At 41.6% G+C, this 15377-nt stretch overlaps 1 protein-coding gene across 1 annotated transcript; it reads left to right on the plus strand.

The window, feature by feature from the left end:
* The first annotated feature begins 1884 nt into the window (after window positions 1-1884).
* atoh8 (atonal bHLH transcription factor 8) lies at window positions 1885-15377 on the plus strand. The gene is made up of 4 exons (XM_058650399.1): window positions 1885-3746; window positions 5304-5459; window positions 6261-6452; window positions 12351-15377. The coding sequence occupies exons 1-4, from the start codon at window positions 3096-3098 to the stop codon at window positions 12375-12377; spliced, it is 1026 nt and encodes a 341-aa protein (XP_058506382.1). The 5' UTR covers window positions 1885-3095; the 3' UTR covers window positions 12378-15377.

Here is a 15377-nt window from a genome sequence, read left to right on the forward strand (position 1 = left end):
TCTGGAGGCCCTACCAGTTGCCAAAGTGTGGAAAAAGGATACTCAGTCATGTTTTCGTGGTCTCCCTTAGTGTAAGTATAGGCGATAAAACACGCGATGTTGAATTCCTTGCGCATTATGACGGCAGCATGCGCATTTCACTGCGAATGTTACCACCCCACCAGTAAGTTTACCTCGAGAGCTCCACCTTAGCTCCACCGTGTCCCTGCGAGAGTGCAGGCGAGGGAGGAAGAGCGGTATTATGTCAACGCGGAGGGACAAGTGTGCTGTTCGTGGCTGCACAGTGGAGCACAGTGTTTTACACAAACTTCCAGCATCAGAGGATTTTATATATGAAGCCGGATAAAGTCAGCAAACGTGTGTTCGTGTGTTCGCACCACTTCACATCAGACTGCGGCCAGCGGTCGCCGTATTAAGTCAGCGACCGTATTTCACCGACGTACAAACACACACATTTTTAAGAAAAGGTCAAATAGAGCTCATAACTGACCATTCTGACACGTCCTAATTAAAAATATTTGTTCAGTACGTCCTCCATGACCGGAGCACAGACTCAGTCTGATACAGTCACATACAGCGGCAGTTTATGCAGCTGGCGATCAGCGGTGCTGTCTCTAAGTGTTTTTAACTGATTTACAGTTCGGCAGTGTTTGGCTTGATCCTTGTGTCGGACGTCTCTTCCTGTGACGGCACTCTCGCTGTTTTCCGCGCACGCTGCCATGTTGATATTGTCAGAGAACTAGTGGAGGGAGGGGGAGAGGAATGGAGCGGAGGGAACAGGAGCTGAGCGAGTGAGTGTTGTGAAAAGGACAAATCAGAAACCCCCTGGGAGAAGTGGGTGTGTGTTTGCCTGTGTCTCATTTGCATATAAAGGGACCATGCACAAAACCCGGCGTTCTGAAAGGGGCGGGTTTAGCAGGGTTATTGAACTGCTATGGTGCTTCATCCTTATGGTATTTTGACCAAAGCATGTCACAGACATGTTCATTAGGACACCAGGGAACTATTTTAACTTGGGGAAATAGGGTATAATATGTCTCCTTTAATATATGCACATATTTTATTTAAAGTTTTTAATTCTATTGTTTTTTATTATTGATTGTTATTTGTATATTTATTCTTTTATTGACATACTTAATGTTATAAGTAGTTTCACTACTGGTGATAATGATGAAGAAAGAATCTAACTTTCCATTTAGATTCTTTTGTTACGTTCACAAACGTAACAAAAGTTTAGCCATTGTTAACAATACCAGTGAATAACAACGTTTTCATGTCTACGGTTAAGAATGAAACACTTTTCCACTAGCACGGCACGCCTCACCTCGCCTCAGTGCGGTTATTTTGCTTTTCCATTAGCAATAGTACCTGGTCCTTTAGTACCTGCTCTGGATGAGACCTGAGTGCCATCACAGGAAGAGGCATGACCAAGACGTCCCACACAAGAGTCCAGCCGAACTGTGCTGAACTGTAGATCAGATAAAAACACTTAACAACTCGAAAAATGTGGGTTCATCTCCAACATCTACCAGGGATGTGGAGAAATGTGTAAAATCTCAACATTTAACAGAGGAGTGTGGTGTATTTAGTGACAGCACTGCTCACTGATCACTGAACCCTGCTGCTGTATTCAGAGAGTGTGAGCTCCGGTCATGGAGGAATAACTGGACAAATAGTTTAAATGAACTGATTCTAATGATTCAGTGACACTGAAAACAACTGCTTTACAAGTCACTAGTTGTGTGTAAAACGCAAACAGCGACGACTAGTGGAGCTCAAGTCCTGCATTCTGGACCTTTAACTTCAGGGTGAGATACTTGTCCTCACAACTACAGAAAGACGCGCGCGCGCTCGTGCACGTGTGTGTGCGCTGCAGCCAGTCAGACAGACGCCAGCAGCAGAGTCAGAGCAGAAGGAGCCCCTCAGCTCAGCTCTGCTCTGCTCTGTGACCACTGAGCTGCTGCTGCTGCTGCTGCCGCTGCTGCTGCTCTCTCCTCACTCACTCACTCACTCAGAGACAGAGACACAGACCTGGATCCACCGGTGTCAGCGCTTCTGCTGCGGGACTAACGCAGTTGGACCATTACTTTATCTGAACAAGTGACTCAGTGGCGCTTGTGGAGCAAACACACAGAGCACCATACCTGTCGCCTCTTTCTTCACTGAGGGATGCACCGGTGTCGAAGCTGGAGTCACTGAACCTCATCACAGAAGCCGGACTCGTCTCTTGCTGCTGGGAATGATTGACTTTTCACTGAGTTTTAGTGTCGTTTAACTCAGCTGAAGTGTGTCAGTGTGATGATGATGATGATGATGATGAAGAAGAAGTTGTTATTATTGATACTGTGTCCCTGCAGCTGAGTGTAAAGTGTCTGTTTGATCCTGAAGTGCTGCCATCCTGTTCATGTAGTGTTTCCATTATTTAGTCCAGCAGCAGCTGTAGTTGCACTGCAGCCAGTCTGTTCTCTATGTGTGTGTGTGTGTGTAGCAGTGTGGGTTATTCACAGTGCTGCTATGCAGACTGACTGGAGCCACGCTCAGACAGCTCCACTGTAACCCTGAGTCTGAGGCACAGGCCAGAGCTGCTCACACACAGAAAGACACTTTTAACAGCTGAGGAAAAAGCTTTCAGTGGGACGACTTGTGTGGAATAGCAGATGTTACACAGCTTTGTGTACTAATGTGGATTATTCAGGATGCTGCTATGCAGACAGAGTGGAGCCACAGTAAACCTGCTGGTGTGCGGCCTCTGTCAGTGCAGCTGAGCAGCTTGTGTTTCACAGTTGGCAGCTGAAGTATCTGGCTGGAAGGAAGGAAGAGTCTTCACACAGTGAAGATAGGACATAAGTGATTAAGATTGTGCATCTATTAAACGTTTGGCACAGTCTGGGACCAAAACAGACCCACTTGAATTTGGCTTGACTGTATTGTTGCTGGTGAAACCTACAGCAGGTGAACCTGTAGAAGGATGACGCTCACGCTTATGTGACATTTTGAAACATTGTGTCAGAGCTTGGTTTCACTTCAGCTGAAATTAGATTGTGTTGTTGGATTACATTTAACTCGGGCTGGTTAGTCAAACTAATTGTTGGAAAATGAAGAACCCCCACCAGCTGAGTGATACATGGAATGGATCTCTGAACAAAGAGCCAGTGCTGATCTCTGTGCCAGGCACGAACAAGAAGTTCAAGAGGAAGTCCCGGGAGCCGAAAAAGCTTTTCAGCAGCTCTGAGTCGGACAGGATGAAAAACTATCGAGCGGACATGTCAGATGACGATCAAGCAGATGACACTGAGGCGCGTGGTTTCGGCAGGTTGGGTCCCTTGCAGAGACAGCTGATGATGTCACAGGAGTCAACGGCCAGTGCCACAGGGATCCTGTCCGGTCTATCAGAAGGCAGCATGGCTCCAGCTGAGAGTGGCGCCATAGACATGAGAATTGGTATTAACGTGCCAGCCATCACTTCCAAACTGTCCCAGCTAGCTGCTCCTCCATTCTCCAGCCCAGAGATCTCCCACTGGCCCACAGCCATCTCCCAGCCTCTGTCCAACAGACTCAAACTGGGCATTCGATCCACTTTCCCTCTGTCAACATCCAGCAGCAGCAGCCACAGCCTGTCACCCAGTCACCAGGCCTTCTCCATGGAGCCTTCTCTGTCAGGACAGGCTGCATCGCTGTCTGTCCCCAGAACTTCCCACACCTCCCAGTGTCTAGACCACTTGGAGCTCCAGGCGCAGTCACCTCAGGTGAATATTTGGAGTGGTATGAATAAGAATCACCAGTTAAATAGTTTACTGTGTATTAGTCGAATGTCCATCACTGTATTTAGCGTTTCAATTTCATTACTGCACCAAAGTCAGAGAGAAAGTCTGTGTTTTAAGTTTACATGAACACAGGAGCTGCTGGTCTACTGCTTTCTTATTTTAGTAAGTTTGTGTCATCTCTTCTAAAAACGTACATCTGAGTGAAGGAATTCACACACCACAGTTACAAAATAACTCATTTCAACTTGCTGATGGAAGCAGCCGTGCATCAACAGCTCCTTTGTAAGGTTGGACTTTGGTTTGAGGAGTGAGTGGTTTACAAAGCAAAACAAACTTCAGTTTCCAACTACAAAATTCTGTAAAGTCAAGATGTAACGGTGAAGATGTTCTTGAGTTATCAAAAACTCAAGCAGGCATAGATTTTTATGAGGTGAGTCTTTTAGTGGCCAAAATCTGTTTTTCCACAGTGGTGATGTATTAGTGCCTCATGCAACCCAGACTACCTTTAACATATTCATGATGCGTCTGCCAGTGTGACTGGAAAACCAACAGAACATGCATATTCTCACGTATAGAATCCTGAACTGGGAACCAGTCTGACATAGAACAGCGTAACTTTGTGCCCTGGTTTTCCTCATGAAGTCGCTGCAGAAATATAACTGAACAATTTATATCCTAACCTAATGAGGGCAAAATAATATTAATAATAATAATAATAATATGACCTTAAATAAAGACATTTGTTAGCCCAGTGAGGCAACACATTTGTGACAAAACAGGAAAGAGCTTTTTGACTTTGAGCAGATTTAAGTAGAAAACAGGAATTACTTTATTGTACAAGAGTCTATTTCATGAGTAAAAGGTTGATTATGCCCAGGTGTCAGCTAGGGCTGTATGGAGAGCTATATCAGTCAAAATGAAATAAAGAAAGAAAGAAATATACCCCGGAAATAAATGAATATACCCCTGGAAAAAAGAGCCTGAAAATAAATGTAGTGATTGGAAATAAATGTGGCTCTTCAAAATAAAAGTCTCCAGAAAAAAAGAAAAAGTGTCATTAGGAAATAAAAGTCCCGTGAAAAGAATAATTGTATTTATTTATTTCAGGGGCATATTTATTTATTTCTGTTTTTATTTATTTATTTCATTTTGACTGAGATGGCTCTCCACAAGGCTGAACAATTACTTGTCAAAATTAAATCAAAATTGTAATATAAATACTGCAAGTGCAATATTTCTTTAAGCTAAAATACGTCAAATGACCATTTATATTGTCCTGACCTGTACTCATCATATTCTACAGACTGAAGGAAACCCTTTGTAATTAACAGATCTGCACAAATACCACACAGTAGTCATTTTAAATGTGTTATGAAAATGAGAATAATTATGTTAAAATGACATTCCCTCTCATAACGTGATTCATATCAAAGTAATTGCAATTGAATATTTATTTCAAGTCTAGTGTCAGCCAGGGTTTGGTGAGTGATGTTTGAGAGTGTTTTGCTGTCATGTGAAAACAACCTGTTTCTCTTCCAGGACTCTCCTCAGAAGAGGCCCGGGACAAGCGCTGATGGACCTGGGCGTCTTCCGGAGGTCAAAGCCGTCCAGCAGACTAGGAGACTTCTGGCCAACGCCAGGGAGAGGACCCGTGTCCACACCATCAGCGCTGCGTTCGAGGCCCTGAGGAAGCAGGTCAGGCTCACGGGTCCACAAGAAAAACACACAAACACATGTTTGTGTATGTGTATGTTTGTAACAAGACTGTGAATAACTGTGCAGAAGATATTCTGTATATCTGCTTCACCTGCATCATACTGCAGTCTAAATCATCACCTACTACACAAACTAGACCGTTGTTGTCAGGACAGAAATGCATTAGCAGGGCTGTTTGAATTAATGTGATGAGGAACGATGATTCATCAATTTACCTGATCACACGCGTACATTTTAAAAGCATAAAACATACATTTTAACCAGAAATATTACATCTGAAATTCACCACATTGTAAAAATACAGATATATAAGTAGTGCAGTTAATTACTGTTAAGTGCTGTCTCTGCTCTGTAGTAAAATAGGAACAAGTATAGAGTTACATAAGGCATTGATAAGAAGAAGATGGTTGTTTCTCCATGATCATTTAAATCATTCATTCAAAATTGACAGTAATGACTGTCTTTGGTATGTAGAAAAGAAATCTTCAGTGATTAATGGGAATCTTGTGTTTTGACTCACTGGGCTTCTATATTACTAATAGGCCTTTAAACTGCTACAACTAGATTATGGAATGGAATTTCTCTTAATATTGAAATGGACAGTCATTGCTATGAATTTTTAATTTTAACATGTGCTTAATTTTGAGGTCATTTGAGCCTGTAGTGGTGGACAGTATTCGTCCATTATCCTCCTTCATGCTTCTATTTGAATTATTTGACACTGTTTAAATGAGTCAAATAGAGAATCTTCCTCATGTCCGTTCATTGTTTTCCATCCAGGTACCGTGTTACTCCTATGGGCAGAAGCTTTCCAAGCTGGCTATATTACGGATCGCCTGTAACTACATCCTATCTCTGGCTCAGTTGGCTGAGCTGGACTACAGTTCAGAGCACGGCAGTGTGAGCTTCTCTCAGTGCGTGGAACAGTGTACCAGGACTCTGCAGGCCGAGGGCAGGAGCAAGAAGAGGAAGGTGAGATAGAAACATGTATAAAACTTGTGTTTTAATGTAGTAATGATTACTGAGAACTGTGCAAAAAAAGGAGGACAAATATCGGAATATACTTTTATTTCATAATGTAGGTATTAGTGAGGAGTACTCCTGTAATAATACAATAATATATAATAATGAAGTGATAGTACTGAGCCCTTGTGTAATAATGTATTAATGATTACTGATTACAGGCATAATATATCGGAAATACTACTGAGTACACTTGTAATAGTGTAGCAATGACTACTGAGTACTCTTGTAATATTGTAGGAAATACTACTGAGTACTCGTGTAATATTGTAGCAATGACTACTGAGTACTCTTGTAATAATGTAGGAAATACTACTGAGTACTCTTGTAGTAATGTAGGAAATACTACTGAGTACTCTTGTAATAATGTAGGAAATAATACTGAGTACTCTTGTAGCAATGTAGGAAATACTACTGAGTACTCTTGTAGTAATGTAGGAAATACTACTGAGTACTCTTGTAGAAATGTAGGAAATACTACTGAGTACTCTTGTAGTAATGTAGGAAATACTACTGAGTACTCTTGTAGAAATGTAGGAAATACTACTGAGTACTCATGTAATATTGTAGGAAATACTACTGAGTATTCTTGTAATATTGTAGGAAATACTACTGAGTACTCTTGTAGTAATGTAGGAAATACTACTGAGTATTCTTGTAATATTGTAGGAAATACTACTGAGTACTCTTGTAGTAATGTAGGAAATACTACTGAGTACTCCTGTAATATTGTAGGAAATACTACTGAGTACTCTTCCAGTAATGTAGGGAACACCACTGAGTACTGTTGTAGTAATGTAGTAAATACTAGTACTGAGTACTGTTGTAGTAATGTAGTAAATAGTAGTGCTGAGTACTGTTGTAGTAATGTAGTAAATAGTAGTGCTGAGTACTGTTGTAGTAATGTAGTAAATACTAGTACTGAGTACTGTTGTAGTAATGTAGTAAATACTAGTACTGAGTACTGTTGTAGTAATGTAGTAAATACTAGTACTGAGTACTGTTGTAGTAATGTAGTAAATACTAGTGCTGAGTACTGTTGTAGTAATGTAGTAAATAGTAGTGCTGAGTAGTGTTGTAGTAATGTAGTAAATACTAGTACTGAGTAGTGTTGTAGTAATGTAGTAAATAGTAGTGCTGAGTAGTGTTGGTATAATGTTCAGAGTTCAGACATGTTGACAGTGAGTTTTAAGGACGAACACTGATCACTTTCATCCATTGGTCTTTTGTTCATTGTGAAGCTTCTGTCAACAGAGGCTGCTCACCCTCTACACATGTGTCACATTAAACACAGTCCAGTAGTTTATAGGCAATAATTTAACACAGACATTTTGAGTTTCGCTGACTGGAAAAGAGAGCACATTCATACAATAATAACCAAGAAGAGAATGAGGACCAGTATGACAACAAAGAGGCTCACAACAACAACAACAACAACAACAACAACAACACAGATAAGGAAACAAACAAGTGATAAAACATAGGGCAGTGCATCAATACGAAGACTTCACCATGGTTCTTATGCATTTCCTGCGTTTGTAAGTCACTGCCTCGGACCAAATTCCACTTGAATGATTTATACACAGCTGCACAAACACCTGGCCACTGACGTGAATCTAAACACTAAACATTGAATACGTAGGTTAACGGCCGATGTCACACAGAGTTAGAAGAGCACGCTGTCACCTGCGTGGAAGCTGCACATTTGCTCTCATTGATAATATCTGTGCTCGCAGGGACAGAAGGAAAAAGTGATTTCAGCCACTTAAGACAATGTCTTTAAAAACGTGGAAATTGAAGTAAATAACCCTGACCCACTCACTCTCTTGCACCAAAGTCCACAGGAAAAAACTGCCTTTTAAGCCCATGGGGACACTGGAGCTCCTGGTCTACTCCAGTCTCGTTTATTAAGTTTGTATCACTTGGGAAAATCTGAATAAATGAATTTAAATACTGAAGTCTCAAGTTAAGACATTTGAACTCACTGATGGGTAGTGGACTTTAGTGTGGGGAGTGAGTCGTTTCCAGCACCCAGAAAAGGGTGTTTATGCTAATGACATTCAGTGTGTTGACATAGATGTTAAAAGTCTCATTTTATTCAGACTAAGACAATAATTCGGATGTCTTAATGTCATGTAAACAAGTTAGCCCGACTAAAGCCGAGCTAGTCTTAATTGGAATAACATACCTGGATAATGCAATTCATAGTCCGATTACTCCCGCATGTATACTCTTAGTCGGACTGGAGCCAGCGTTCTGTGCATTCACCAAAAGAAGGAGCCGACGTATAAACTGCAGTACTGTTGAAATAATAATGAGAAATCATATGGCGGCGGCTTTCTTTCAACCACAAGAGCCCTGCTCGATTGTATGAGTCACATGTACAGCAGGTACGAAGCATACAGAACCACAGCACCATCCATCTCACCATCCATCTTTGTTTTTCTGTGACGTAAAGGTCAACAAGAAACCCATTCAATACACACTACCTCATAGAGAGATAAAGCGCATGGTGCGAACTACAGGGGTGCAAACATGATTTCTAAAATATTGGCAAAATATTGTTTTTTTTGATAGATTTGATTCAGATTTGATGCGTGTGTGGAGGTTGGATGCGATTTGTGGCTATATGTGCTGACATAAGGCGAGTATCCATTATTACAAGCCTGTAATAATGGATGTGTTTTGACTAAGTGTCCGTCCCGTCAGCCCCCATATAGTATAGTTCACACACTGCGTACACGGCCAATAAATTGATTTTCCCCTCTGCATGTTTACTTGGACTCGTCAAGTTGTTGACCTTAGCTCGATTAAACTGTACATGTAAACATAGTGAGGGTCGAAAATGTGTCAATACCTCATACAATCACACTTGAATGAATATTATGACACTTTGACGCCTCTCTCTCTCTTTGTTTTCTTTCTGTCTTCAGGGTTAATATTCAGAGAAATGCCCTGTGTAATTATAATGAATGAATCTTACACAATCATTTTTTTTTATCTTATTTCATTTTCTCACAAACATGGTCAGTGTCATCCAGCTTCACACTCATGCACTCGTGTGTTGCTCTTTTAGATGTAAACTTTACTGAGGGCTTTTCCTTTGCTCGCTGGCTGTTTCTGTGTGTGTGTGTGTGTATGTGTGTGTGTGTGTGTGTGTGTGTATGTATGTGTGTGTGTGCGCGCGCGTGTGTGTGGTTTCAGTTCGCGTGCCTTCTCCCTGCCCTCTGCCCTTCATGGCGCCAGCTCCACTTCCCCTCCACTCTAAACATCTGGTGTCTGGGACTTTGAGAACACACACACACACACACACACACACACACACACACACACACACTCACACACACACACACACACACACACACTCGCACTTGGCACATTCCCCAGCAGTCTCTCCAACATTCCCCCACTCTGCCTTTCCAGGCCATCTGCTCCAACATACTTTGAAACAAGGAGGGGAAAAAACACAGTCATCATCAGGCTGTCAGACAGCAGCAGCTGGTGGAAAGACAGAGAGAGGGGCTGTGTGTGTGTGTGTGTGTGTGTGTGTGTGTGCGTGCGTGCATTTTCTGGCAAGAATGAAACGCTTTTTTATATTCTCAGAGCCACTGAGTCTGTGCTCGCAGTTTGGAGGAAAAACACATTTTTTGCTTCATTGTGATTTTGCTCTGATGTCTCCAGTCACACGAACAGCAGGAGAGACATCAGAGGTGGAATCTGACTCAAGGAACCATGTGAATTTTTACTGAGCCGGAGACGAATTTCATCTGCATTTGATGTACTCGTGGTCAAAGGACTATATTGACTCAAAGATCAAGCAAGTTAAATAAACACTGATACTGTATGTGTTCCCATAATCTCTGACAGGGAAGTCCTCTTCTTCCAGTGAGTGACTGAGTGAATGTTGACTAAAATAATGAGCTCAGCAGGGCAGCTGTGGCTCAGGAGATACTGTAGGGCAGGTCGACCACTAATGAAAAGGGTGGTGGTTCAACTCCAGTGTTAGCAATGCTTAAGTGTCCATGGGCAAGACACAGCTGTGTGTGCAGCGTATGAATGGATGCAGAGAACATATGTGATGATACTATATCACCATACAGCTTTCTTTGTACAGCACATTTCACACACAAAATAACATTTTCATTCAGAAACATTCAAATTTACAATTAGAACAAAAGCCTAACAGAGAACAGAACAATAAAAGAGAAAAAAAAAAATTAGAATAAAATTGAGCATTAAACTATAATTTACTATTAAAAAAATGTACAGTGCAGAAGATTGAAATAGTTTGAATGGTAACATACTACGTACAGTAATGTCACTCGTATAGGCAAAGATGGATGACTGAACGGGTCTACCAGGCCCAGGGGCCCAATAACACTGCTTATGTTATACGATATATCTTAATTGGGCCCCTCAATCATGTACCACGGTTTATGTTATTCATCCCCATCATCTGAAAGGGGCCCTCAGCCAAAAAACACTGGTCATTATGTAATGTCTTTATAGGGCCCCTTGGGTTATGACAGGGCCTTCCATCAAATAATGAAGGTCAAGTTGTGTGATATGTCTAATAACATCATATTATTATTACAAGTGTTGCCTGACAAAAATCACATGTAGACAAGTGAACTGTGAGAATCTACCAGATTTCTTTCATGACGACCAAAATATCTTTTCCTTCATTTGTCTTTGTACCAGTGGTGATTGCTCTGACAGCAAGTGAAGCTCAGCTGCCTCTAAAATGTCCTATTTACATTTCAATACTAAAGGTATCACTAGAATCAGCTGTTTTATCACGGATGACGGATCGCCTTATGTGATTCTCGTATTCCTGTAGCAGCCTCCACATTTAAACTACCTGATGCTCAGCTTCAACTGTTCTCTATGAGACGACACAGAATAGGTTTTTTACGCTGATTAGACAAATGCAGCAAAATCATCACTTCCACAGAAGCTCAGCTTCTCTAGGAGTCAGTGGAGCAGTGGGCGGGCCCAGACACTGGACCTCTGTATGATGATTGGAGGAACTGTCTGAAAGGCGGAACCAGTTTTTGATTGACAGCGTTGCAGAAACATACACGAGAGCCTTTTCTGCCTCAGTCCTGGATTTTGTGAGGAAAGCCTGTAGACAAAAAGCTGGTCATTGTGTGTTATAGACCATTTTCATTTGTACATATACACTGTAAATAAAAACACTATCATAGCATTTCAGTTTTACAGAATTATCACATTTCCTTCTTGCAGTTTTCTGTAATTTATTTATAAATAACTGGGCCTGAAATGAGCTTCTCCTGTTTCGAATACCAGCAAACACCACTGTCCATTTGTACATGAGTGCAGGGGTGGCGTGTGTGGGGGGGCCTTTTCTAGTCTGTGCCCTGGGGCCCATTTTCTCACTATCCATCCATCTCATGTATATGTACATTCTGTGTATCACAAATTCAATATGTTTAGATATATGACCATATACCATGTTTACCCAGGGCTGGCCCAAACCTTTATGGGGCTCTAAGCTGAATTTAATTTGGGGGGCCCCCCTCCCACCACCTCAGAGTAGCTGGTGCTTAACTATAATTGATACAAATGTAATACTTATGTAATACTAAATTGTATTAGTTATAGAGGGCAGTCACAAAAGTATTCATTTGTACTACAAGTGTGGTGATACTGAACTTTAACGACTTGGGTTTTTAAATCATGTTAAATTGTTGTTGTTTTTTCTCCACACACCAGCAGCTGCTTAGTTTGCTAAGCAGCAACATAAAAATAAATTGACCATGTTTTTAGTATGTTTTTTTTTTTTTTGCGTGTTTATTTGAAAGTGCTTTCTCATTTTGTGGACAGGTTGGGAGGATGCCGGAGGACGTGTGATGTGGTCCCACTAAGTTTGGCGGGATCTCCTGCTCTTATGGACGCAGCTCCATCAGTCCATCATCACACAGTCAGCCTCAGGCTCAGATCAGCTGCTGCACAGAGACGAAAAAATGACGTTCATTTGAGCGTGAAGACATGTTTCCATGGAGAACGTCAAAGCTCAACACAGTGACAAGTGACATAAAAAAGATAAACACTCTATGTAGACGGACCAAATCTAACACAGATTAACAGAAACAAAAAAACATGTGTGGATGGAACTGGCGTCTGGTGATAATGATGACGATAACTAACTGTAGACTTTGTACTTCAGAAACTTCAGTGCTGACGTGTGGACTTATGCATAACCTGAGTATTCTTCTCTCAAAAATATTAGACATGATGACTGTGTTTACATGCAGCTACACTTTCTACACTGAAATGTTTTGACTTTGATACTGTTGTATATTACTAAGAAGTATTAGTGTGCATCTCGGTTCTTGATTGAAGTGTGAACCTTTAAGTGCCAAAATGATGTTTAAACAGAACTTCATAGTCTCGCTAAATCCACTCAAGTCCCAAACACCCAGAGCACTGACGCACACGTGTCACCTGCAGCTCCATTACAGATCTTTCCAGTAGCTTTTCTTACATCCATCTCACATTTCTCTGCTTTTACTCGTAACATGGAGCCAGGACGTCTTCGGACATCATTTTTCGCTCAGACTTTAACTTTGCCTAAAAGGGGATTCATGTACCACAGTGACCTTCAGCATGTAAAACGTGTACCGCAATTCCAACTCCAAACATTGTAAAGTGTGGTTGCCATGGTTTTTGAAACACAGAGCTGCACTTAAACGCAGCGTTACACTGCGTTCCTGCACATACACAGGAATCTGTCCCATTATCTGTCTTTGTTCTTCTTTCTTTTTTTCAGTAACAGGTGGAATATAAATGTGATCTGAGCAACACCAGAGAATTATCACATGGTGAGAAAAGGCAACAATAATGAGCTTTAAACCATTATATTTGTCAAATACCCACCAACAATGATTGTGAAATAGAGAGGCAGACTATGAGGTTATGTTGGCTGTAGCCAGACCCGGTGCTTTGGGTGGGCCTGAGGGTGCCAAGCCCCCCCATGGAGTTTATGTATGAAGATTGTATTGTCACTCAGATTTCCTGGAGGTCAGTGAATGCATCTTGATGGTCAGCATGGTTGAGGTGTGTCAGTCACCTGAGGGCTCTGTGATTAGCAGGAAATTAAGAGGGAACATCTGTGTGTTTACTGATACTGATACTGTGTATGACAGGCAGTTACAGCTGTGGATCAGACCAATCGCCTCACGTTTCACTTTTTAGTGAGAAGGGTTTTCATGTCATTAGAACTCCTGGAAGGACAGAAACATCTGCTACCGGTCAGTACCAGCCACCATCATGCTCTAAATGATGCTCCTTCTGCCTGCACTTACCACGGCCGGGACGACAGTTGCAGCCGAATCAGCTCAGAGAAAGTGAACTTCCTTCAGATGATGGGAATGGATATTGTGCAACATGTTGACTGCATTCAGTGGTGACTGCAAGCTGTGCACACTGTGCTACTGCAATGAAAAATGCTGAAAACGTGTGAAAAGACTTAACTCGTGTTTTATTACTCTGCTCGTGTCACCTGCCGTGGTGTAAATGACGCACACAGTATGACTGACTTCTTACTCTGTATGTTTTGTTTTATTAAAGGTAGTTCATAAAAAGCCGTTTAATTTGTTTTGCTATAATTAGAAAATCAATTGCCCATCCATGAGTTGGACTCTGGTGCTGCAGCTTTGTTTGGAGAAAATGATTCACTCTAGCATGTCTTGTCTTCAGTTTCCTCTCTGCTGTCAGGAAATCTTCATTTTCATGCATCTCCACTGCAGGCCCTTGTTTTTCTTGACCTCCAGGTAAAATGTTTTTGAGAGGAGTAGTGAGACTTTTTATGGTTGGGCATGTGAGGCACTGCAGCTGCAGCTCACTGTGGAGACTTCTGGCAACATGGCTGTGTAAGGTTATGAGCTGCATTATTGATGGCTGGCAGTAGGTGGTGCAACATAGTAAAACAATAAAAGAGTTAAAATGGCAAATAAATAGGTTGAATATACTGGCTGCACCATTAATAAAGGTGGTATTTCAATCTAACATTAACATCCCTGTGTTCCCACAGGTGGAGAGATGCTTTGTCTTTCAGTCTGGGTAAATAATGTGACTGTTTCCTGTTTCCTGTTGCCTCTTTATGCCAATCATGGTGTAAGTACAATGCCTGGCCAAAAAAAACTCACCACCTAAGAAAAGGGTCACATCGTTGGACCGCCTTTAGCTTTGATTACTCACTCATTCACTGTGTGGCATTGTTTCCATAAGCTACTGCAATGTCACAAGACTTATTTCCGTCAGTGTTGCATTCATTTTTCACCAAGATCTTGTATTGATGATGGAAGAGTCAGATCACTGTGCAAAGCCTTCTCCAGCACATGCCAAAGATTCTCAATGGAGTTAAGGTCTGGACTCTGTGGTGGCCAATCCATGTGTGAAAATGATGTCTCATGCTCCCTGAACCACTCTTTCACAATTTGAGCCTGATGAATCCTGGCATTGTCATCTTGGAATAAGAAAATGCATTGATGGAATAATCTGGTCCTTCAGTATATTCAGGTAGTCAGCTGACCTCATTCTTGGGCACGTAATGTTGCTGAACCGAGACCTGACCAACAGCAGCAACCCCTTAACTATTTGCTTAGTTAAATCCAGGTGGCGACTTTTTTTTTTGGCCAGGCAGTGACATGGCTCATGTTGAAGCAAAGCAGGGCCTTAAAGATTTCACTTTCACTGAGAGGTGAAGGACTTATTTAACACTCATAGCATTCAGTTGACTAGAGTGGGTGTCAGGTAACAAATGTACTGCACATAAAATGTCATGAACAAAAATGAAAATAAGTGTTTTCATGTGAATAATTTTCAGAATAAAAGTGAAAGTGAAATATT

This window comes from Solea solea, chromosome 14 (assembly GCF_958295425.1).
Source record: "Solea solea chromosome 14, fSolSol10.1, whole genome shotgun sequence".
Classification (NCBI taxonomy): domain Eukaryota; kingdom Metazoa; phylum Chordata; class Actinopteri; order Pleuronectiformes; family Soleidae; genus Solea; species Solea solea.